Genomic DNA, 25,150 nt, shown 5'->3' with positions numbered 1-25,150 from the left:
GCAAATTGCAATAAGAATCAGAGTCAGGAGAGTTCCTCAACTATTTTTAATATAAGGATGTGTCAGCCCCAAGTATAATGAATCACAGAGGTTTGCTGAAGTTACAGCGTGTACCAGTGACTGAAACGTGTGTGTCAGTGCATTCAAAAGATGTCAGACGGAATGATTACCACTGAGGAGCAGATTCACTCTAAGGAAGCTGAGGCTGACGAGTTCTTCTGTCAGTCCGGGAGATTCTGGAAAGGGTTACAGTGCTTTTCAGGGAATCAGACGTTAAGTACTTCGCTCGTAGTGCAGCCAAAAGCCAACACTATGCAGCTCAGGGACGGGGGGCTGTCGTCTCATTGCAGAACTGCAGTCTTTGCTTAAATTCAGTTCCCGATGTTGAACTGCAATCTAAGAGAAGCTAATCTTCAGACAAACACATCTACTACACCTCAGCAAGTTATTTGGGGATGTAATCTGCTAATTTATGTATTTCAAGCCACAACAATTCCTCCAGGCTACAACACAGCTGAATGCTTGCCGGAGTTGTAAGGAGCAGGTGGCTAATTTCCTTCCTTAAAGAAAACCACAGAGCTCACACCTCACACATGAAAACTGATGACTGTGTGTGTGTGTCTGTATACTCAAAAACGGGTGTGTAAGAAACCCATCCCTCTGTTATGTCTTTGCTGTGAGGGATTTAAGGAAAAGGGGTGGTAGAATTGAAAGCAGAAGCCAAAAAAGAGGCACAGTAATAGCATCTGGGGGCAAACGACACAATTACAAAGACCTGGCTCCTTGAGTGAAACTTCAGCTTTGTCTAAAATGGTTTGGTTTTTTGCTGTTCATTTTTTGGGTTTTTTTTTTTTTTTTTTTTCAAAATGCCAAAATTATTTTGCTATTATTATTTCGTTAATATTGACTGTGTCCCCTGATTGGGGGTGTACCTGAAATGGTACAGATCTGCCATCTTCCTTCCCATGCGCAACGCCTGCGGGCTGGACTGGTGCACAAAGCCGTTCAACACAAGGGCAGCATGGCCCCCCTCAGTTCCTCATGACACAATCCCATTAATTACAAACAGAACTCCTACTGGCTGGAGCTGCAGGTATGACACTCCAACTGCTAATTTAAAACAACTTTGTTTGCACACAACACCGCTGACCGACAACAGAAAATAAGGGGGAACGTTGGTTAGTTGATTGATAGCACAGCATCCAGACCCAAACCATGACAGACGTTCATCTGTGCTTTTCTCAGCCACTCCCAGACTTCAAGGGCTGCACTGAACACTCTGTTGGAAAGAGGCCCCACCATCAGACATCCCAATGGAGAAACACACAGCGCTTGCTTAGAAAAAGTGACAAGAATTTCTGAAAAGCTGATCAACTCCAAATTTTTCCCAAACATTCTCCAAATACGTTCTGGTCACCATCCCAAACAATGCAATGTCTTCTCAAGACTTTGCTTTTTTTCCTTGAACCTGGCTTAATTTTACATATTTTCCAACACAAAGGGCTGTTGAGTTGTCTTCAGGGCTGAACATGGAACCGGAGAAATATTTTTCCAGCCCTATGTTCAGTGTGTGAGATCAGGCTCACAGCAGGCAGAATAATGTACCTGTAACTTGGAAAATAAACCCTATGCCATACATCTTTCATGACACCATAGCCCTCAATAAGTGCTTTGTTTCAAACTGTGGCAACCTGAAAAAATTCCACCTGCAAATGGAGCGCCTTCAGACGTTCAGGGAGGGACCGTCAGCTCCTACCTCTGGTTCCAGATATTCACTACCCCAAAGGCTTATGATTCACTGATAAAGTAGATCAGCGTTGTAAAAGGAAAGAAAAACAACCAAAAATTCAACTAAGATAGTAGCTCACACTGCCTAATGAATTATGTCTTTTCACGCAGAGGGTGGTGACGCACTGAACAGGTTGCCCAAGGAGGCTGTGGATGCCCCATCCCTGCAGGCATTCAAGGCCAGGCTGGATGTGGCTCTGGGCAGCCTGGGCTGCTGGTTGGCGACCCTGCACATAGCAGGGGGTTGGAACTGGATGAGCACTGTGGTCTTTTTCAACCCAGGCCATTCTATGATTCTATGTGGAAAAGAGGTTAACTACATTCCCCAGAGTCTGAGCAGCCACTATATAATGATAAGAACTGAAGAATTACTATTCTTTTTGAAAGCCTGGATTAGTATTGTTGGATACTTCATTAAAATCAATAACAATCCTTATGATAAAAAGGCAACAAAAATGAAAAAGCCATTCGACTCCTGATAACATGAAATTAGGTTGGCTAAAGGAGTTGTAATTCATAGAAATACATAAGAAAAATTCCAGGTATTTGGTTTTTATACCAATACCTTCATTAATCTTAGTGGTCACAAACATGTTAATGATCTACACCTACTAAAACACAGAAGTTCTTACACCCTATCTGGTACACAACCGCATCAAGCCTTCTCTTTTGCATATAAAAATCTTCTTTTATACCTTAAGACAGAAGAAAAAAAGACAAGTGCAGCGTTCTAGAACCAGCTGACTGAACCTACCACCACCAGACATGAATGGCAGCCAGGACAGCCACATGCAGCCTGAGTTGGCCAACATCCATCCCCTGAGCAGGTCTTGCTCAAGGACACCATGCCAGGCCCTTACACCAACACTGACTGCACCAAACTCTGCAGTTCCATTTAACTCTCCCATTAAAGGCAAAAATACATGAAATTCTATCTCCACCCTCGGTGATCAGTATCCCCACTTGGTTAGCCCCAAACACGTAAGGTAAAGAACCAGATGTACATGGTCTGTATTTTAACTTCACCATGACAAAGGTTCAAAGGAAAGATCTGAACAGGAGAGAAACTCTGCTTACATGTGAATTTCCATATTTCATCGGAAATGTTTTTACGACTATGAAGAAAATACCAATTTTAAATATAAATCCTCTCCAAAATCAATACATTTCAAAAACCATTATCCTCAATTTAACAGCAATAAAAAAATTACACCCTTAAGAACACAGCAGAATTGCACAACGTAACATTGGCAGAATGCATCCAGAAAAACAAATGAGGGAGAGAGCTCTGTGAAACCAAAACAAATTCCTGTGTTATCTAAAGCAATCAACCTGAACCATTTATACTTGGGCTTACTCACTCAGATGATTAATGGAAAGATGCTAACCAAAATAATGCTGCTTCTGGACTGAAACCTTTCAGATGAAAGATTTTCTTTAAAACATGGGTAGAAGATTTCAGCTGTGCTGTCACACCACACGTTCATCAACTTATAAATCTCAGGGCTGGGCACAAGCTGCATTTCAGACTTATCATGTGGGGCTGCCACTCTGACGGCCATCAGGCACCGCACCAGCTCTGCTAGCCAAGAAGCTTTCAGCAGCTACTGGGATTTTCGAGCAGCATGGTACCTCATAAAGAAAAGTAATTAGGTATTTCTAATGGCCACATTGGCAGGAAACGTTGCAGACAGAGGAAGAGACGTAATCACTTCGTGGAGGGGAAAGCAGTGCTGTGCTAATGCTGCACAGAGCTGGACACAGCTCCCAGCACCAGGACAACGCCACGACCAACTCTCGGCGTTACGCTGCTGCTGTCCTTGGCTCTTCTCAAGGCCCAACACAGCTCTGTGTGATCTAGCACTCCTTGCCCTCCATTCTTTCAGTTTTGAAACTCTGACAGCCTTATTTCCAAACACAGGTGAAGAACCCATGTTTATTTAATCAGCTCTACCAGCAGCTGGTTGACAAGCCATGGGTAACTGTGCTTTTGTTAGAGTGGCAACACTGGCAGGAAACATTCATTTCTTATGGTAACAAGCTTATATTTCACCCTGTCTCATAAAGGCATGAACTGCAAGATACAATAAAACATGATTATGAGCTTGAGATACATTCCTTAACCTAAAATATTGATTATTGAAATATCAATAATAAAAGTTAATAAAATACATCAGTGAGCAAGTAGTGGCATAATAGGAAAAGGCTAATGTTAGTAGTTTGTGTTTGTCTGCTTATCAGATGGATGGCCCTCAAAACATAAAGAAAGAAATTAATGTTTTTTGTGGAGCTCTAAAGCAGTGCACCCAGAACACTGCACTGAGCATAACTTATCCAAGTGTTTTTCAAGTATTAAGTTCAGAATGGGTGATGAAAAAGATCAGAAAGTGGAAAATCAGCCTGACAAAAGACAATTTACATTTGTGTACTTTGACTACAAGGGTATTATGAGAAAGTTGTCAATGGATGTTACACAGTTACAACAGAAAATAAACAGTAACTACATAGAGAAGTATTAAGTTTTTCCTAGGAATAATATTATCAGTGATGGAAAAGTTGTTACACAAAGAAGTCTCATGATCATCCATGGTTAGCCAGGGTTACATGATAAGCACACCAATGTTTAGGATATTTAGAACCACATCAGGCAGCTCACAGGTGTTCCAGGGCAAGCCTGCCCCTTAATCAAGGTGGATTCGATTATTCAACAGATTCTCCATCTCAGATTCCTATCCCCAAAACAAATACAGATACTGTTCTACCGAGAGTCTTCAGAAAACAAGCACATGAAACAATCTCCATTGTATTTCTGGCTGATAAAACCATGAAGTAATCAGAACGATGAACTCATTAACTCAAAGCAACCAGATAAATAAATAAAAGCAAATTTTCAAAACCATCTAAAACAGCTGATGTGACTTTGCCAGAGATGGATGAATCTGTCTCGTTTAAGCCAAAATGAAACGTGGAAACAGTTGCAAACTGCTCGTGGATTAGTGTGATGGGATTAGTCTTACTCTAACTGGAAGTAACATCATGACATCGATACAAAAGTTACCTTTGAGAAATTCATTCCACACTCACAAGCAGCACACTGAGATCCTGACAGCTGCATGGAACACCACTGAGCTGGATGCCAGGGAAGGGGATTTAGGTTATTTTTACAAAGCATTATTTGTATGATTTTCTTACCATCGTACTTTATTGCAGGTCTGTGTAGCGCCAAGAGGAGAACCTGCCACCATGGGGACCTGGATGGGGCTGTGCTGTTTGTTCATCACAAGATCCAGCTTCTCTTCCAGTGATTTACAGGTAGCCTCTAGAGCCAGCAACTTTGCCTCAATGCTATCCAGTCGCAGGCATATTGTCTGATTAATGGAACACAGGAATGACTAGAAAGGGGAGAATGCAAGAGAAACTGCTTTTAAAAACTTACACATTTATCTTCAAGCAACATACACATAGGGAAGCTCAGATAAATGTGACTGGAAAACAACTCTAAAGGAACTAGCAGTGTGCCTAGTGACTAAATTCAGCCACGGACAAAACTGATGACATCCAGGAGCATTTTAGCATTCTCAGAGTCATCCAGTTCCTTATTTAGAAGCCAAAAGCATCCAAGCCAAACACATTTGCACCTAAGCACTTTGTTAGTATGATTTCATACGCCACAAAATCATTTAGAATGACATGCCAGTGCCTTTCATTCAAAGTCTTTAAAAACAAAAGGATTATAAACATCTGAAAGCATCTTTCTGGATAAAGTTAAGATTTCTTTTCCTGTCCAAACAGATAAATTCACATGATCACAGTGGAAATTATTTCAACACAAATCACTTCAGAGATGATAAACGCCGCTCACTTTGGTTTTCTCCTGAACAGCAAGTCAGGAAAAGCAAATAAATAAAATCTGTTTTCCTAAGCAATTTGATTTAAAAGAAAGCATATTCCACTCGGTTTCCCTTGGGGAAATATAGGCTACTGAAGGGTAACGGCACACGAGCTTCCCTGCAAACGGCAACCGCGCCACCTTGTGGCCCACAGCTACAATTTACACAGCTAATCCGGTTGCTCTACAGCGCTGCTGCCCCACTGCTCTAAATACAGAGCTCCACTTTCGACGACAGAATTTCTATATCAAATCACAAACCATTGAACAAATACGGCAGCAAAATACACCTCATTCACTTAAGCACCAAGACAAAAAACACGACTAAAATACACCAGCAAGGGCAGCATAGAACACCTTGGGTTGGAAGGACCTCAAAGATTACCCAGGTCCAACCCCTTGCCATGGGCAGGGATGCCCAAGAGGAGGTGAGGCACCAGGTCAGCATGGGATGCTCTGCGAGCACAGAGAAGGCTGGGCTAACTGAGCCTGAACCAAATACAGTTTAACTCTCAGGAGAATGTCGTTAGTTGAAGAAATAATTGTAAACACGCTGTAAGTAGCTGCATGTTGCAATGATGATGAAAATATTAATCTTAGATACATATTACCTAAATATTCAGAGAGAGTGAGAGAGAGAGAGAGTAAGAGGTCATGTTACATCACTGATGTTACCTGTATGCAGGACCATAGGCATATTCATCTTATCCACACTATAAGATAAGATATATATTATCTATAATTCTATATACTATATCTCATAGTATATAGATCTATATCATATAGATAGATCTATAATCTACCTATTATCTAGAAGTAGATATATACATATCTATGAAGATATCTAATCCAGTCTATCTACACTAAGAATAACATTACTGGTCAGATTACCCATGTTATATTTTGAGAATTTGAATATGGTTTATGGGGTAACCAATGGAGTTCAGAGTTAAAGATTTGGGGTAACCTTTTGGAGGGGTAATTTGATTGGTTGTTTTTGATAAGAGCTGGTGGAAGTTGGATCCTGAGGTATTTACTCCAGCATGAGTTTAGAGTACTCTAAGATCGTCTGTACATCACTGTTGTGGACAGAATGAAAAATAAGCTTTGATATAGGTCATACTACAAGAGCTGTTACAGATACCTGTTACAGATAACTGGAATTAAATCATAAATAGAAAAGGAGTTGGTTCTCTGTTGTTTGTTTACTTATTTGATGTTAAGCTTGGTAGTAACTGTTAAATTACGACAACAGCTTACTACTTCTCAAGAAATTATTACCCAGATCTAAGACAATTTCAGCCCCACTGAGGGTGTAAAGCTTGGGTGTTACCTTGGATATTTCTTTTCAATTAGGAACTCACCGTGAGGAAGCAGAGTTGCCACATCAGCTGTTCTGCTTCGACAGATCCACTGGCTTCTGAAACCCCAACACTCTACAAAACCGTAAGCAGTGCTAATGAAGTTCTAACAAACACAGGATTTCCCCCACTCTATGCAGGGCAGCAATAGATAGTTTTTTCCCCAAAACAGATTAACAAAATGCTGCAGGCTTTCCCAAATAAATAGTTGGCTATGCAGACCGTGCTGTGGGTGATAATCCTGCCCAGCAGGTTCCCAGCCAGGCTGGGGCAGGTGGCTCTCAGCTGCTCCTCCAGCTCTTGAGAAACATTTCTAAGCAAACTTTTTCCTTCTGCATCAGAAGGTTTTTTTGATAAGAGTTTATATTTTCTGTAACTGTGGTTACTGTTCATTTCTGTCAACACTTACTCACCTATACGTGAGTAATAATCTGATCCAAAGGGTATTAAAGATATATAAAGAAAGCTGTTTAAATTCAGCTGGCAGTCTTAATAAGCACTTTAGATTTCTAAAAAAATAAACGTTCAGGAGTGATTTCCACCTTGTCAGTGGGTAATACTGTACCTGGGTTGTCTGGAGTCAAGTCATCAACGGCAATCTGAACAACATCTGCCAAATCCTGTTCTGACATCATTCAGAACCAGGCTGCAATGTCCAGTCAAACACCACTGCAGGCCCCCAAAGAAGCAGTTTTACGAGACATGCAACCCTGAAAAACAGCAGCAAGAGGAGCATTAATCCCTGATACGTAACAATTTCGCAGTCACTTTTTCCTCAGTGACCAACAAAGAAAACTGTTCATACAATGGCACAAACTGCTGTGCTAATTGGAAGCTTCATCACAGGGACAGCAGCTGCACTACAGGCATCACCTCTATGAGTAACCTTCCTACAGCAGGAGCAGGACCACACTGCAAGCCTTGCTTGCTGAGTCTTTCTACATTTCCCCAATGGATAAAGAGATGGTTTAGCATCAGTGATTTGGAGGCCCATGGGTTTAAAACACAAAAGAAAATGTCGATACATTTCAAAGAAGACATCTTTTATTTTGAAGGCTTCTAAGAGTATACAAATCCATCGGTAAATTGCAGGGTTTTAATTTGCAAACTATTACTTGGCTCTTGGAAGTGCTCAGACCCAATCCTTGATGTTGCAATAGCACACAAATCTGCACAGATCCATACACACACACACAAGCTCCTACCCCATACAGACTGTAACAGGCCTTGAAATTGTCCTCAGTGGGGACTGGGAGCTCCCTTGCTGCTAATTACAAGTGGACTTGTTTGCCCAAGGAGGCTGTGGGTGCCCCATCCCTGCAGGCATTCAAGGCCAGGCTGGATGTGGCTCTGGGCAGCCTGGGCTGCTGGTTGGCAACCCTGCATGTAGCAGGGGGTTGGAACTGGATGATCACTGTGGTCCTTTTCAACCCAGGCCATTCTATGATATGATTCTATGATTGAAACAAAAGTCCCACTTTTTCTTGGCTACTGAATCTGTTTTTTCTACTGTCTGATTCCAATGAAGCTATTTTTTGAATATTTCCTGATTTCTCAGCCCTATTCCCTTGGAACCCTCCATCAACATTATTTATTAGGGTTTTAAGAGAAACTTTCAGCCTCTAAAACTGAATTAAAATCACTGGAACTGGTCATATCTGTTCCTTCCCATAGCCATAAAAGGATGGGCATAAAACACAAAGAGATCGGTCAACTTTATTTCCAACCCCCCTCCCCCCCCCAACCTGAAGCAGAAAACACAAGCAAAATAATTTGAGGTTTACCAATGGAAACGGTAATTCATCCCTTAACATTGACTCTGAACCAGCTCCAGCTCTGCATAAAGATTTCCCTCTTTCCCTCTTCCATTGGAACACAAGAAAGCCATTAAAGCACGCAGGTGGAGCACGGGGCGCTGGGAGAGCATCGGAGCTTGGGAAGGATTCGGGGCCCGGTGCAATGTCAGCACCCATCTCCGCAGTGGGACTCCCCACATCTCAGAACTGTTTACTCAAAATACCAGCGTTGCCAATGTTGAGTCATTTACAATTCTGATGGTGGTGAAAAACGGACTGGGACTGCACGGCCGTGGCTGCGTGCCCAAGAAAGCTGGCAGTGTCCTAGCGAGCACGGGTGCCATTTGGCAAATGAGATTTGCCATTTCTGAGAAACCCTGGTCTGCAGCCAGTCCTAACACAATAAAGCAGCTGTGCTTGAGTTACTGTCCATAATGTCACACGCTGCAATACTGAGAACCCGGCCCTCGACTTGAACACGTCCACCGCTCCAGCGCTAAAAATGGACCAACTACAACAAAACCCAACCTTGAGAACTTCATCCATTTACACAACGTTGGATTTCGCTGCTACTTTGTGTTGCATTCTAACCAGCTGCGCCCACAAATACATCAGTAACTCATAAATCATCCCAAAGCATTTCTATTTCTTTCGAGCCATTCTAATACGTACTTAGCTCTCCAAAACTCATCATAAAAAATGACTGAGATGAATTAAACCAGCCTGCAACATAAACACGAAGTAATTTCATGCTTCTGACCTCTGTTCTGCATCTCTCGTGGGTCACAGCCCAAAGTACTCAACCTCAGATCAGAAAATAAGCCCTGAAAGATTTCTGCCAGTCCTCAAATAACAGTATGGCTACGAAGTCCTGATGGGGAAAACAGCCATTACACACACACAGCAATGTATCTGTGTAACATCAATATTTACTTCCATTTAAACACATTGTATTACCATTTCAAGGAATCCTACACTGCTTGTAGGCAGTTGGCCAGCATCAGGACAGAACGCATCCTTGCACACTCTGTGGGTGGAACAAAACATAGCAGTGCTGTCAGCGCACTCAGCGAGCTGCTGTATGGAGAAGGGTGGTGATGGAAGCAGTGCCTGGGCAAGCTGCACTGCATACTGCAACCATAGCAGCTTCCACAACTGGGAATAACTCATCCCAATTCAGAATTCCAACTTACAGTTGAAAACTTCCATAGCAGGCTAAAGAACCCTATGACCAACACTTGACTTCAGAACTAAGGGCAAATGAATGGTGGATTGGATATTATTAAAGTTAAAATTAGATTGCCACCTTTGAAAAGCCTCAGCCAACAAATTCAGAACAATTTCCTCAATCCATTTTCCTTGTATTTTACTTGGTGAAGTATTCACCACCATTTCTGAAAGCCAAAGATTTCCTCTAACGTTGGCCAGATGTCCCCAGCCTTCCTCACTCACCCCTTCTGGCTGCAAGCCTTGCCCCCACTGACTCTAAATTAAGTACATACATCAAGAATCTGATGATGAAACGTTACCCGGAGCAAATATGAAGCGATAAGAGAAAAACACAAACAGAAAGGCAGGAAGCTCAGGATAAGTGTCAATGGGGAAGGAAACGTAACTGCTTTGCTTCCCCCCAGGCAGCCTGCAGGTTGGGTCCTATAGGGCCAGCCCAGTGTTACCTGGGGGAGGGCATAGGAACACTGCACCCCTGTGAGCACTCTCACTCCCCACTGATACACCTGATACTCCAGATTTGAAGTAGCCTTTGTTTAATTAAGTAAATTATTATTTGTAAGCAACTCAATCAAATTCAGGTCAGCTGAATTCTAAATTAGCTTACCCGTGCACGAGTTTAATTTAATTAATCCATTTTAAAACATTAATGCAGAATAATTCTTCTGAACACTCACTTGTAAACAAACCTATTTACTGAAATATCTGATGGCTTTACAGAATCACAGGGCATCATTCCCAAGCATATAACCAAACGCATCCAGTGACTTGTTAACATATGAGAACGCGTGCTGAACATCAATCTTCTCCCATGCTAATTAGCCAGGGCAAATGTTGTATTCTTCAAAAAACACCAACGTTCTCCAAAGCTTTATTCTGCTCACAGCCTTTGCTTGGACTTGTCTTGGTTGAGCAGATCATTACTCCCCTCTCTGGCACTTCCCAGCACTGTTAGAGGCACAGCATCATTAAGGTTGGAGAAGACCACTATGACCATACAGTCCCATCACCACCATGCCCACTACATTGGTGAAACACTTCCATCTTCATTCTGCACAATGGCCAAAACTGACTACCAGTTGTGCAAAAGAAGGCTGAAGAGTGTCATTCCATTTCTAAACGCTGTTCCTCTCCATTGCACTCATCCTTTCAATGAAGGGCAATTTTCAAATACACCATTTTTGTTGTGTTCCTCTAAGTACGACCCCTGGTAGCCAACCAATCCATCTTTCCTAGCCTAACATCCACCACAAATGGGACAACGATCCTCATCTTGCCAAGAGCTGTGATACGCAACAGAGGCAACTGAATGGCACAATGCATTTTGCATATGCAGTAAGAGCAGTAATCCTTCGAATAGACAGCTTTGTTCACAAGTGGGATGAGCTTATGGGGCAGAGGGACTACAGCATGCAGATCTGCCCTTGTGCAAGTTATGTAGAAGCATGGAAGATGCCCTCCAGGCACAAAACACAGCTTCGCACATGAGATTCTCATGAAGAACAACCAACATGGCCAGGTTATGGCCTGGCACAGCAACATGCGTGCTGCATCTTAATGGAAACAACCCCCAAGACCAGTCCTGTGCAGAAAGATGGGAAACACTCATCTAATTGGATATGTGAAGTTATTCATGGGAACTGTTATGAGATTCAGAACACACCGATGCTCTTTTAGTCTTGCTCTGAGGCCTGCAACAATTTCATGACACCAAAGCTTGACTTTTCCCTAAGTAAAGGTCATTTCAGTTGGCAGATGGAATGGAGCCTTCCTACACCAACTCCTAACTCCCCAAAAAGCCACATTACTGCTTATGTTATTACACTAAAGCATGCGAGGAAGCTAGAATAGCAGTGGCGTAATAGAACAAAGGCTCAGTGCTTTAGTAATAGAACATAGGGTCAGTGTTTTAAAGCTACAGTCCCTCAATATACCAAGTCAGAAGTTGCTTTCAAAACTAAAAATAGAAGAAAAAATAATCAGGTTTTGCACCTTTTCATCACTATTTAAAACTAAAAAAAAAAAAAAAAAAAAAAAAAAAAAAATGGACTCTAATCTTTCCCAGCTTCTGTTTAGCTTTTATTGTTCTCAACTCACCTTAAAAGGGATGCAAAAGCATTGTGTTTTATATGAATCTCGTGGTAAAATTATACATGTTTCATTTTAACAATTTAAAAAGTTGGTGTAATATATGTACATCTTTGGTTCAGCCAAGGATCAGAAGGACACTGCTCTGCTTGGGTGTCTTTTTGTAACTCCAATCCCCCACCTTTGGCCACAGCCCTAACACAGCATACAACCTCAGGCAGAAATATAACCCAGGACAAGGAACCACAGCACTGAGTGTGGCCATGCACATCAAACACAAGCACGAGTTCCCTGTGCACCTTGCACAAACATGGTACATCTTGTACAGCTGAAAACCAGCAAGAAACAAGCAGGAACTGTTCAGCTAGCAAATGCAGTACACAGAACCTGGTGTAGCCATGGTGTTTTCTTGTTTTCACCCACTGGATGGAGAATATTGGTAGCATCTCCACAAGAAACACAAGCACTTGAAGAACAGACTTCTTGGACTCATTTCCCATTACATACACAGAAGACTATCCTTGTCTCAAGGAGCCTTTGCCCACACCTGGAGAGGCACTGAGGTGGGTTCTCCAGATGTCCTTTAAAGGCAGTGACTGTACCACCACCTGAAACAGCAGCATTACCCCACAGCACACTGGGCATCCTTCTGCATTACTTCACACTGACTTTGGGAATCCCAAACCACCACCTAAAGCGATCAGAACTATTTGGAGCAGATCTGAGTTCTTCACAAGAACCACAGCACTGCCAGAAGTGTATTTCTTCTGAGCTGCAGTGAGACCCACAACATCAAGATGGGCATAGCCTTGGACCTTTCTACAACAGAAACTGCCCTCAAAATGTCAGCCCGAGGTTTACAGACGTACACAGCCTTTTCAGACGGGTCTCCTCTGCAGCAGAGGGATGTGATCTGTGATTATGATTCTATGATGTGCATTCTCCCCTCAGAAGGGACATTTCCCCCAGCATGGATGTGCAGATGAAGCAAGGCTTATCGCCAGAGCTTTGGCCATGAACTTCTCTCCAGTGCCAGGAACTGGCCATGAAACTCCATTCTGGAGGTTCCTAATGCCGAGGACTAGGAGAAAAACACTCCGAAGTTGCAGCCAACTACAACTGCAGCAATAGCCCACAGGTCTATACATACTTACACTAACAGTAGCAGTCAGATGGTAAACTAACAGCATAAAAAAAAAATGGAAACCCAACTTTAAAATACCCATATATACAAAGCAATCCAATAAAGAAAATAAAACGACGACTATCTGATGAGCAAAAAGCCACAGAGAAACATAGGTGGACTTCTAATGAGGAAACAGAAACAAATATGAGATGGGACTCATCTGGATATCCGGTCATCAAAATTTAGGATTCCTTTCAGTGTTATTTAAGTATGAAAAAGATCACTGCCATGCTCCAGCCAAAACCTCAGAGTGTTGTTACTTAGAAACAGCAAGGAACTTATTAGGAAATATTTCAACACATGGTAATTTAATATCTGAATCCCCTCTGGAAAGTGGGAAATAAACAGCATAACAAAATGGTGGCAACCAAAAATAACAGCTCTAAAAAAGCTGTCAGATGCTGCCAAGAGAGGAGGAGGTGAAAAAAGCTCGGAATGACAACAGTTGCTCAAACTGAACAAAGGAGAGCTACTCAGGAGTGACCACCTACAGTATGATCTATACCCACACAGAGTATTTGTATGTGTTCCTAAGGCAACTCCAGTAGCCACTGCAATAGCCAGAAACCACCACTGAAGCTTCCCTCCTGCTTAATACCTTCATTCTATTCTATTGTGCAAATGATTTTCAAAAACATCTGCCAACCTGTGTCATTTAAATCCATTTCCCTCTTACAAGACCACTTAGAGAGTCAGGATCAAAAAAAATGGGAAATGGATTCTAAGGAAAAGAGCATAGTTCCCAATTTGTGCCCCCCAACACCCAGCTTTCCCATTACATTGTCCAGTTGTTTCAGCATCACAAAGTGACTTTGTCTCATAAATAAATAATTCTCTGTACTCAAGAGAACAGCTGACTGAAGGGTATGTCAGCACATAGATCTTTCAGTGACCTCTGGAATAATGAGGTCTATGTAATTCAGTGCAGTTATTTGCATTACTCACAAGAAATCTTGGAGAATATTATTTGCTCTGAATAGAAGACACTACTAAAATCTGAGCATGCTTCAAACCACCATAGCAGTAGGCAGGTTTGTGTCTCACACCAGAAAAGACCTGGCAGCCAGTTTCTAGTTTAACAACATCCATGTTGTTTGAGCAGAAAGAACCACAACACCCCACTGCTCAGATGAAACGAGAGCCCTGCACGTGGGACAGCACACCTGCACTCCAGCCATGCACAACCAAAGAGAAACACCCACGCTGGGGTATTTTGCACTGCTCAATGGAAATCCCATTGGTGAGACCCAAACAGGAAGAGGGTGCTGAGGAAAGTCACGTTCCACACTGTTCTGTGAACAGACAGCACTGCTGGGAAGCCACTTCCATCTGCTAAGCTCTTTCACATGCTGGGCTGCTGCTGTGCTCATGCCAAGGCACCGGGTGTACATCACAGGGCTGCGTAGTGGAGCACAGATACTGAGCCAGAATTTATCTCCCTCTGATCGTCATGTTAACTCACCACATTATAGCCAGCTCCTCTAGAGAGACAGAAAATAAACCGAGAGGCAGGCTGTGGGAATAAGACTTATATTTGAACCTGACCTCATTCCCTAACGTCATAAGATAGCCTGTTTAGTGCAGCCTTTTCAACAGCACAAGGATTCAGACTGGAAGTGCTAGAAAGCTTCACTTTCCCTTTGCAAACTGACTCGGCTACAGCATTTATAGGCTTTGCCCTGAAGGCTGCTCAGCCCCAACACAGGAGGCAGTGCAGGGACAGCACGCAGCTCACCTGTGCTCTGCAATGCACACAACCAAGATCTCACTTCAGCCTGTAAATACCTGACATCTGGCTCTGGTTCAAAGGAGACCTGTGCAAATGCTTCGTTCCTTTGTGCTTGGCTTACCTCAAACAGGAAGTTTACAGCAAAAGGGAAGAACACAACTTTGTATTTTTCCAACCATGTGCTCATCTCCTATACGCTGGAAAAATCTGACCTAGCAATTCTGGTGGGGAGAAAAAAAACAACCAACCATGCTGCTACAGGTGAGTACTATCAAAAAGCACAGCAGCCAACATCAGATCTATGGCAAAACAAGCCACCTGCTTGCTCAGTAGTCTCACAGTTTTACCACCTGCAAACACTTAAAAAAACATCCAGGCTCCTAAAACAGACCTCAGTGCTGCTTTAAAACCCAGGGATAGTATTTGTGAATTCTTACCTAGAAAAATATCTGAAGAGCATCACCAGAAGAAAAACACAGATGCCGTGCTCTTACTTTACCAGTACAGTCTGAACCTGTTTTGGTATCATCCCTCCCTCCTCCAGAAAAAAAAAAAAGTGATTCCAGCTTAAGCTTGCAAGAGTGTACCTAGCTAGGCTGGTAGAATTGATACATGTAGCAGGTACAGCTGGGTTTGTAAGGAGTGTTTCTCTTCTCAGTTCCCATGAAGTTCACACCACAGGGCAGGAGATGGGCATCCTTTCTTCATTTTAAGATGCAGATGCATCTGAACACAATGTAGGCTTCCCTCCAGCAGTCAGGGCTTCCCCCTTCCAGCCATGCTTTTACAAACAGGAAATGAGATGAAAGAATTTTGTCCAACAGATATCATCATAAATTACTTTATTTAAGGTCCCAAACACAAAGGATTTTATCAAGTTCACCTTTGTGTGCACACAACATGCAGTCTAACAAGTGGGAGACAGAACTAAGCACTTGACAGCACCTTTTCCAAGAGCTATAACTGCAAGGAAACAAGTGTTTGACATGACTTTTAAAGGCATTTTATTTTTATTTTTACTTGAAGGAGCACCACTTAACATTTAATGAACTTGTTTAAAAATAAAAATAAAAACAGAAAATTACTTCAATAGATAACAACTAAAGACCAAGTTCCAAACTAAAGTATATCAGACCTGTGGAAGGAAAGTGTATTGGTGAAGTTCAGTATCCTCAGACATCCTGTTGTTTGACTTGTTTGGCACACACTGCCACCTCTACAGAAATGAAATGCCCCTTCTCTTCCTTTTAAAATGACTGTAATCAAAGTACCTTTAATTTACTTCCTAGGGAGGAAATCTCAAATCGAGCCATTCTTCAGTGAAAGATACGAAGGCATTCAAAATCTGACAAAATAAAGATGTATTCTTCCTGCACAAACAACGCTTTAAAGGTCAGTGAAAAGCTGAAGATAAAAACCAGAGATTATGTAAAATGCTTGAAACGTGATCCTGGGACTGCAATGAACATGAGCCTGGATCCCACAGCAGAGCACTACTCTGCCGGGGGGGTAAACCTGTAAGCAGCCCTTGCAGGTACACGGAATCACAAGCTCATCTTCCTTCACCTCATCTGCGTAGAACAGCAGAGAATGTGTTTGTGGTGCTCTGCTACAAACAGAACGGGCAGGGAGCAAGCCTTAAAGACACACATTCAGCAGAACAAGTGCTGATGGAATCCTGTCTGCTATGAACAGGGACAGTCAGCACTGCACTACCTCCAATATGCCGAAATACTCATTTTAAAGAACCATGCAGCTTTAAACCTGTTCTATATTCGTGCAGCCATAGCTGGATAATTAAGTCATTAAAGCCAGTTTCTGTTACAGCGTAACAGATGACAAATTAAAAACAAAGAAAAAAAGTTGCAAAATATTTTCATCCTCTCAAGCAGATGGACTGCTAACGCTTCCAAAATCCCAACGCCATCTTTCACTCTCTTAAATAAAAAGTCTTCCTTCCTAGCACGTAGTACTGGAAACTGAACTACTGCCAAGGAGCACTGAATGCACAGAGTCCAGTTTCAGCACGGCGTATTTGTTATTCTGGCCAGTTCCCACGGACAACCATTCACAGGTGCACAAACTCTCCCCACCCACATCAACCCATTGTTTCAGGAGGCACCGCTGCGATATGAAAACAAGCAGGGGTGGTTCAGCTGTATGGTAAGATCCTGCGTGAGCAGCCAAAACCCTACAGACAAATGGTATGCTTGCTCCTTGACATCAGTGTACTACACCCAAGGCAACCTAACAGGAAAGGAAAATAAGTAAAAAATAAAGGATAGTTTTACAACGAATAGTCCAAGCTACCACTTTGCAAGACGTTGCAAGCTGCTCCAATGGAAGCAATCCAGCCTGGATGCAGCTCTGGGCAGCCTGGTCTGGTGGTTGGCAACCCTGCACGTAGCAGTGGGGTTGAAACAAGATGATCATTTCAGCCCAGGCCATTCTATGATCCTACGATAAGCAATCACTCTGCTGCTATCCCCCCTCCCAACTTGTTTCCTTGGGATTTTTTTTTTTTCCCCTGGAGAACTCTAAAAATAAACCTATAAATAAACCATACCCACAGCAGGATAAAAGCACGGCCTTCAGTTAAGTGCATAACTTCCCACAGTGCAAGGATTGCAGGACTAAAATATTCTTGTGGTTGTTGGTTGGCTTTTTTTTTTGGTTTTTTTTTTTTTTTGGTTGGTTGGGTTTTGTTTTTTGTTTTTTGCATTACAGATAAGGATGAAGGGAAGAACAAACGTTAAGGGTGTGCTGTCCACCCCCGAACAGAGCAGCAGTCCGGGTGCAGATGTGGAAAACCTTTGCTGTGCCCGATGACCACACGGAACGCGGCCGCGGGGGGGTTCCCCCCAGAAGGCTGCAGCCCCCTCAGTGTCAATCTACGCTCTGTCGCGAAAGGGAGGGGAAGGGGGGGCTGCGACAGCCCGGTGATACACCCCTCCATCCCACGACCCGAAAGGGGAACGGGGAGGGACGGCCTCAGTCGGGGGGGACGGTGGTGAGCAGAGGGGCCGTGCACGCGGAGCCCCCCGGCCCGGGCGCGGAGCAGGCAGGCGGGGAGCGAGGCGGCGCAGGGCGGGCGGCGCGCAGGGCCCGGCTCCGGAGCACCGCGGCCACAGGAGGCGGAGGAGGAGGCGAGGCCCCAGCGGCCCCCCCTCGCTCGCCCGCTCGCTCCCGCCTGAGAGCCCGCAGCCCCCCCGCCTCACGCCCCTCCCCAGAGCCGCCGCCTCACGGCCCGGCTGCTCGGCCTGCGCTGTGAGGAACGGGAATGCTGCGAGAAGCGGGGCTCTACGCCCGGCCTGAGGCCCCCCGGGAGCTCGGCCCCAGCCGTCCGGCCGCGGGGCGCCGCGGTTACCGTGTGCGGTGCCGAATTCTCGTGGTGTTTGTCGGGCGGCTGCGATAATGGCGTCCTTCCTCGCGAGAGATCTCCGTCTCCTCAGCGCGCACGCGCCGCCGCGCTGCGCCCGCTCAGCCCCCGCCCGCCTCGAGCGGCCGCGCAGGCGCACAGAAGACGCGGCCTCACAGCCGCCCTTCACGGCCGTGCCGCCGGGGGAGACTATAACTCCCAGAGGGCAGCGCGCCCGCGCTTGGGCGCCGCCCCCGCCGAGGAGGCCGGGACCTGTAGTACAACCGGCGGGAGCGGTGCACTCTGGGAGTTGTAGTCCGCACACGGCACCGCCGCCGCGCGCACAGGCGCACACTCCCCACGTGATGTCCCCCTCAGCCTCAGTGTCACTACCGCTCCTGAGGCGCTACCCGGCCCTGTTACTGCCCTCAGAGCTCCACCGAGCCCTGCTCTGACTAGGAGACCTACTCAGCGCCATGAGGGGATTCCTCTCCGGCGCTGTCTCAGGGCTGTTCCAAATGGCAGTGTCCCATCTCCTTTTTCTTATTGCTTTCCTGAGCAAAGTGGCTGTGGTGCTCAGCCCCTGCGGCTGAGTGAGCACATTCAATGCTTCTCAGCCCCTCAGCGCAGCCACGCTCTGCCTCCCCCTACTCCCTCCTGTTAAATCCCTGATTAAACAGATCCTGAGCACATGCATCACCAAAATGGGATGATCTGAATGTGAGCTGTCACGTTAAGGAGAAAAATGTCACCCTGCTTGCTGAGGAACAGACAGCAAGTGGGAATGGGCTAAAATAGCACTCCAGAGCAATTCCTCTGTTGCCTCCTCCCTGCTCCTGACGTGAGCACAGCATGGAGGAAGAGTGCAAAGAGCTCTTAAAGAAGAAAAAAAAGATCATAATATTATCGCCAGGTGTAATTTCTCAGCCCCAGCACAGCCAGCAGTGACTTTCATCCTTCAAACAAGCTTAAATTGGCTCAGCGCTGTCACGGTATGTGATCGGGTCCATTCTGATACACCAGCACCTCCAGACCTGTGACCAAATGGTTCGGAGTCACTGCTGTAGCTGTGGATCAAAACACTGCTCTCAGGCCCTGTAGGCTCACGGTGTTCCGTCTTGAGGTGTCCTTTGCATGACTTCTTCATCTGTGTGAAAGCAAACGGTCCAAGACACAAAAGCTCCAGTTTCCTAAAGCGTTTCAGACCACGGGGAAGCAGCAGCTCCTCCTGCTGACCCATCTGGGAGCTGTGGGGAGAATCAGAGCAGAACCCAATTGTTTCACCCTTCGAACGGGGAAATTTGTGCTGACGAGGCTCCTGCACTGTGCCTTTCTTTGGAAGTGATAGTACTCACTTCTTAAACAGACGCTTCCAGCGTTAAGGAGTCATTAAAAGCCTGGAAATTAACAACTGGTACTTACAAAAAGCCTTGCTTCTGCTTCTGGATTTGTAAATGCTCAGCCGAGTCCATGGATTCATTTGGCGTGCTCTTTCCTTTCACAAGCAGATTAGGAAGTTCAGAGGTTAAACTACTTACAAACTGACTTTTCACATGGGATTATTTTATGCTTTGCTGCACAGAGTTGCCTTGTGCCAGACTTGGCAAACTCAAGCAACCATTCTGTACCTGCTGTCAAAACCTAAAGCCATCCCAACAGCCCTCCTGCTCTCTCATCGGTGCATTCCCTCCCAGAGATTATTAACTCAGGTTCTGCTCAGGAGGTGAGATCCTGCTCCTCTCTGTAAAGCCAGTAAATCACTTCTCAGCTAAAACAACACACCCACCGATTCTATTATTCACCTGCAGTCATCAGAGTCGTGGTAGGAAACGACGGCAGGATCCAGCTGATGTCTACATCTTTGATCAGAGGTGGCAACGCAATGAAAGTCATATAGCAACTTGGCACCTTCTCAGTGCTTAAATCAGGACCAATTTTGGCTTTCGGCCTTTATTTACCAAGGATAAACAGGTGTTTCCTGCGCTTCACAAAATCTCCTCAGCTTTATGAGCTCTCAAAAACGTGCTCACCTGAATATTTGTGCAGCAGTGTATTGAAATGCAGTAAATGTCCTCTTAGCAAACGAGGGCTTTGCTTTACCATGAAGTAAGAGATTGCTCGTAAGCCAGCACCAGGAAGGAGCAGATACGTTGTTCTGATCCAGGTTTAACCCACTGTAACTTGTTCGAGTGCCTTTGTCAAACCAGCTCATGTTCCAGCCACCCCCCTCCTTATAAAAATGAATAAGAACATCAGGTAATATATGATTCCTATTTTTTAATTTTATAGCAGGAAATACATCCTGTTGCCCTGCTGGCTTATTCTCCCCAATGAAACAAGCTAGATATTTCCTCGTTGTTTTAATTCCTCACCTTTTCATCCTTATTTTTCAGTCTCTCTCTTGCACTTTACGTGTATGCTAACTTTCCTCCGTCTCATTATGAAAAATCATTTGGTTCCAGGAAATATCTAGCTTATTTTACCTCCGTATCTCCATTCACTTGCTATTGTTTCGTAAGGAAGTCGCTGCTTTTAGATGGTTTTTTGTGTAGATCAAAAGAGATTGCTATCTCGTTCATTGGTTTCCCTTTTTTTTTTTTCATTAGAAGAAAAACCTTACCATAGGGGTCAGAGGTAAAAAATTAACACACTGTGCACACAATTTTGCAGCTGCATAAGCAGTAGGAAAACAAAGGTTGCCAAACAAAGCATTTGTTTAACCAAGTGACTGGCATTCGTAATTACACTCAGTGCTGAGCAGGAGTGTGGAAACAAAGGCGAGAAGAGCACAGAAGATGCGATCAGGGCAGAGATGTAACCCCAGAGCATTTGAAATTGGAACTTGATTATATACTGTGCTATTAAGAAAAAGTACTCGAAAGTCTCCCGCTTATTACGTTTCTGAGTTACTTTATTCATTTTCTGTATGTTCATTCTCATAACTGGAGAGGAACAGGAATGTCCTGAGCACGCCATGCACTCTCCTGTGACATGGTGGTACTTCAGGAAAAGTGGTTGAATTAACAGACAAGAATTTGTATAAATTACCTCTTTTTAAGCACAATTAACACTAATGCCATTTGTAAACCTGCCATAGGGTTTCTCCGTGTTTGATAGGAATCTTCTCTTCTGTTGAAGCCTGTTATCAGCCTTCCTCCTCCAAACACACTCTTCTCGTCACTGATCTTCAGATAGAAAGTCTATTTTCAGTTATTTCTTTGCTTTTAGTTTTATTTTTTACAAAACCCAGGTTGGGATTTGGAGGCTTTTACTCCTGAACCTACTTCAGCTAGCTCTGTGACTTAAGGCAAGACACTGACTTTCTCTGCTCTGACTCTGACCTCACTTCTGTTCTATGCACACCACATTTCATCTGCTGAAGACATTCCCAATTTTCATGAATGAGGAATGAAGAAAAGACTTTGAACGCCCAAAGCAGAGAGAAAAACAGTGTTACCCATTGGGTCACAGTTCACGGTCTTGTAAGGACATCTGTGCTAAGCTGAGAAATGAGGTGAGAAGGGACAGGCTCCATCTCAGTGCTCTCTTATTTACACACTGCTCAATTTCCATGTATGCATCATGGAAAAAATAATAGGAATTTATTCCCTTTCTCAGAATTATGTCATTCTAAAAAGCTCTATTAGAACTTTGCCCTTCAGTGACCTTCCCAGCTGCGCCTGCTGCCCTTTTACCTGTTACACAGCTGATAGCTTTGCCTACTATTTGCTAGTTTGCTAGCTTTGCTACAGCCCGTGTTTATTTGGTCAGCTACAATATCATCATCAGTCTTTTTTACTCCACTGGCACTGTCAAAACGTTAAAGGGAAGCTCACTGTATATAACGTTGTTAGAGGATTTTATCCTTTCCTTTAGGTTGCCTGAGAATCCTGTTTGTTTACTCTGTAGCCCTCAGCTCCATACAGCTCTTTCAGATCTCCAGACAGAAAATGTTTCATAGCATCCATATACTATTAATGTTATTATACTAAGCCAACTTTGTCCACCTCCTATTCCTGGACCTGAATTTGTGTAAAAGTCTTTGCAATATAGCCCCGCTTCCTCAAATGTGAGAGCTAAAACAAATTATGTGACTATTCCCACCTACTCAGCACCTGTCAGGACACACCTGGAATACTCTGCCAGTTTGGAGTCCCACGATGCAAGAAAAACTGGAGGTTGTTAAAGTGGGCCGGAGAGATCAGCCACATTAACAGAAGCTCTAGCCAATTCTGGATGTGGAAGAGAAGCTTTCCTTATGCTGAAGTAATACATAAGCCACGAGAAGTGTGTGCCAATCCACAGCGAAATGAGTGTTTAAGCCAACAGAGTAATGATGTACTGCTGTGTGAACACTACCTAGATGATGTTTTCAGGTCCTCTGTAGAGGTTTCACACAGACACCTCAGCAATGCCAGTCTAGGTAGCTTCCATTTGTTCTATACTGTCGGCTGTTATAAAACAGTAACTAGCTGTGGAAAATGTTCATTATGTGATTGCTTTAATTATACCTTCCTAACCATAGTAAAATTGTAAGACTATTTTTTTCTCTGAATTGTTGGGCTTGGCTTGCCAGTGTTGCAATTAAGCCAACATTAGCACAGGAAAACCTTTGCAAGCATGATGCCAGGAGAAACAGAGCTCTTGAAGCACTACAGGTGAAATAGCAGAGTGGGAAATGAAGGTTTTGTTACCTCTACCTTCCCTGAAGTCTGAATCCCAAATGGTGCAGAGACAGAGTGCTGGATGTAAAGATAGATATATGTTAGTGTTTCTCCTTTTGGCAGTGCCAAAAACAGGAATGGAAAGACTGAAGCTCTAGCAGAACATGCTATGTGTGTTTTCCTTCACAGTGTTCATGTACTCACCTCTGATTATGCTCTATACTGTGCAGGTTCTGCACTTGAGCCAGGAGGATGAAGCACCACATTTCTCCCCAGTGGCTTAGCCTCCATACTTACGGTCCTAAAAGCAACACGTTTTTGTTCCCTGCCAGCTGTGAATTGAGTATGGGACTTCACAGAAATAGCTGTAAATAAGAAAGTTCAGACAGCACACGGGAAGCTTATCTTTAGGGGGAAAAAAAGGAACGTTGGTTCAGAGTGATTTGAATAGCTCTTCAACAGAATCGAAATGTTGATAAGGTTGCAGAGAACTAAATGTGTGCAGAACACATGTATTGGCAACCCTCTAGTAAACAGATATTGATCCTCTCTGTCCAGTTTGGAGGCACTTGGAGCTGAAGTGAGCAATAGCAAGAAACCCCTAGATTTTTACTTCTCCAGTTTCTGTGAAGACTAAGCAAGCACACTTGTATTGTGTGCAGTCACACTCCACATATGTGATTACCCACAATTAAGAACAAAAATAGAAGCTTGATTTAGAAGTTTTTCTGCTGGCAGAGCCTCTGGCTGACAATGACTTGCTGACGCTTCAAAGCAGGCAGCTGAGGTAATAAATGACAAGCATTAAGAAAGACTCTCCTAAACAGCTGATTTTGGATGAGTAAATGGCACAAATAAGCCTCCTACTTTAGGATGCTAAAGAGGATTCCCCAAGCCTTGCACTTACACAATCTGCAGTAAGAGATAACGGATGTGCATGTATTTAATAAATACATCACCAATTAAATATGTTTCTAATATAAAATGCCACTATTTGTTAGGTAAAGACGAGACCTATGCGTTGCCAGAACCCTGAGGTCAATAAGAAGTCCTGATCACCTTGACGAGGTTCACCTGGAGCCTCCACCATCCTCCAGCCGTGGCCCAGGAGCCCATTTAAACTCAGGCTTGAGCTCTTTGAGCTTTGCTTTTGGGGCACTTATTTTTAGGTTTGCCTTTGGCCCTGTCATTAAGAAGAACTTTGGACCCGTGTCATTGCGTGGCTTTGGCCCTGTCTCTTTTTATTCCTGTCTACGCTCCCTGCTTGGACCTTGGACCTGGTTTTCTGCTTGTTGTGTTTTGAGCTCCTAGTGGGCCTTCTTATCGATGCCAGCTCTGCTCAGTGCCTGCAGGATGGCACTCTGCTGGTGAGGATCCCAATGGTGCTGGGCTCCCCATTCCTCTGCCTTTGGTGAGAGCTGCTTCTCCTTCTCTGACATGCCTTGGAATCCTCTTCAGATATCTTTCCATCTTATTACCGTAGAGCTGAATATAACCTGCGACACTGTGAAAAGTCTTTGGAGAATGACTTGGTTTGAGTGGGAAAATACAGTTCTGAGAAGCTGTTTGTAAGGGGCTACAGCTGTGCTAGAAAGAGCAGTACAATGACAGATGCATCCCAAAGAAAGCAAAAGGGAGGCCATAAAATGCAGGTCTTTCGTATCAGGAAGGAAAGGTTATTGAAACTGCATGTAGAAATAATGGAGTAAGCTCTTCTTATGCTTTCGTCCCTAAGAAACAAGTCAGAGATCCCTGTTGTCCCCATTGGAGGAATGCTTCAGCTTGGCCAAAGCGAGGTTTGAGTGATGTTTCATAGGTGTGTTCTTAGTGTACGTGAAATGATCCACCTTATGAGGCCCCTTATCGTTCAGAAGAACAAATTCCCCACCTTGGGGTTGCCACAGTACTGTATTATGTGCTCAGAGTTGAAATGTTTTTCTGCAGGGATCTGCTCCATCTCGTGCTCTGAGCAAACCTCATCTATCTACAAACCTCTGTGAATTCCTCAGCTTGGGCAGTCATCACTGCTCAGGATCACAGCTATCAACAGCAGCAATGGCT

The 25,150-nt window shown here is 44.0% G+C and overlaps 1 protein-coding gene across 2 annotated transcripts in view; it reads right to left on the bottom strand.

The window, feature by feature from the left end:
* The window catches only part of BANP (BTG3 associated nuclear protein), a gene marked incomplete in the record, with an annotated part of 130,249 nt that extends 111,748 nt beyond the window's left edge, over nucleotides 1–18,501 (bottom strand). For both annotated transcript variants that reach the window (NM_001173545.1, NM_001173546.1), the window contains 4 exon segments: nucleotides 4,981–5,182; nucleotides 5,184–5,190; nucleotides 7,605–7,748; nucleotides 18,435–18,501. In NM_001173545.1, coding sequence (NP_001167016.1) covers nucleotides 4,981–5,182; nucleotides 5,184–5,190; nucleotides 7,605–7,673 — 278 coding nt within the window.
* Nucleotides 18,502–25,150: the final 6,649 nt, after the last annotated feature.

The sequence above is a fragment of the Gallus gallus genome, chromosome 11, assembly GCF_016699485.2.
Source record: "Gallus gallus isolate bGalGal1 chromosome 11, bGalGal1.mat.broiler.GRCg7b, whole genome shotgun sequence".
Taxonomy (NCBI): Eukaryota; Metazoa; Chordata; class Aves; order Galliformes; family Phasianidae; genus Gallus; species Gallus gallus.
This window is presented reverse-complemented; position numbering and strand designations above follow the sequence as displayed.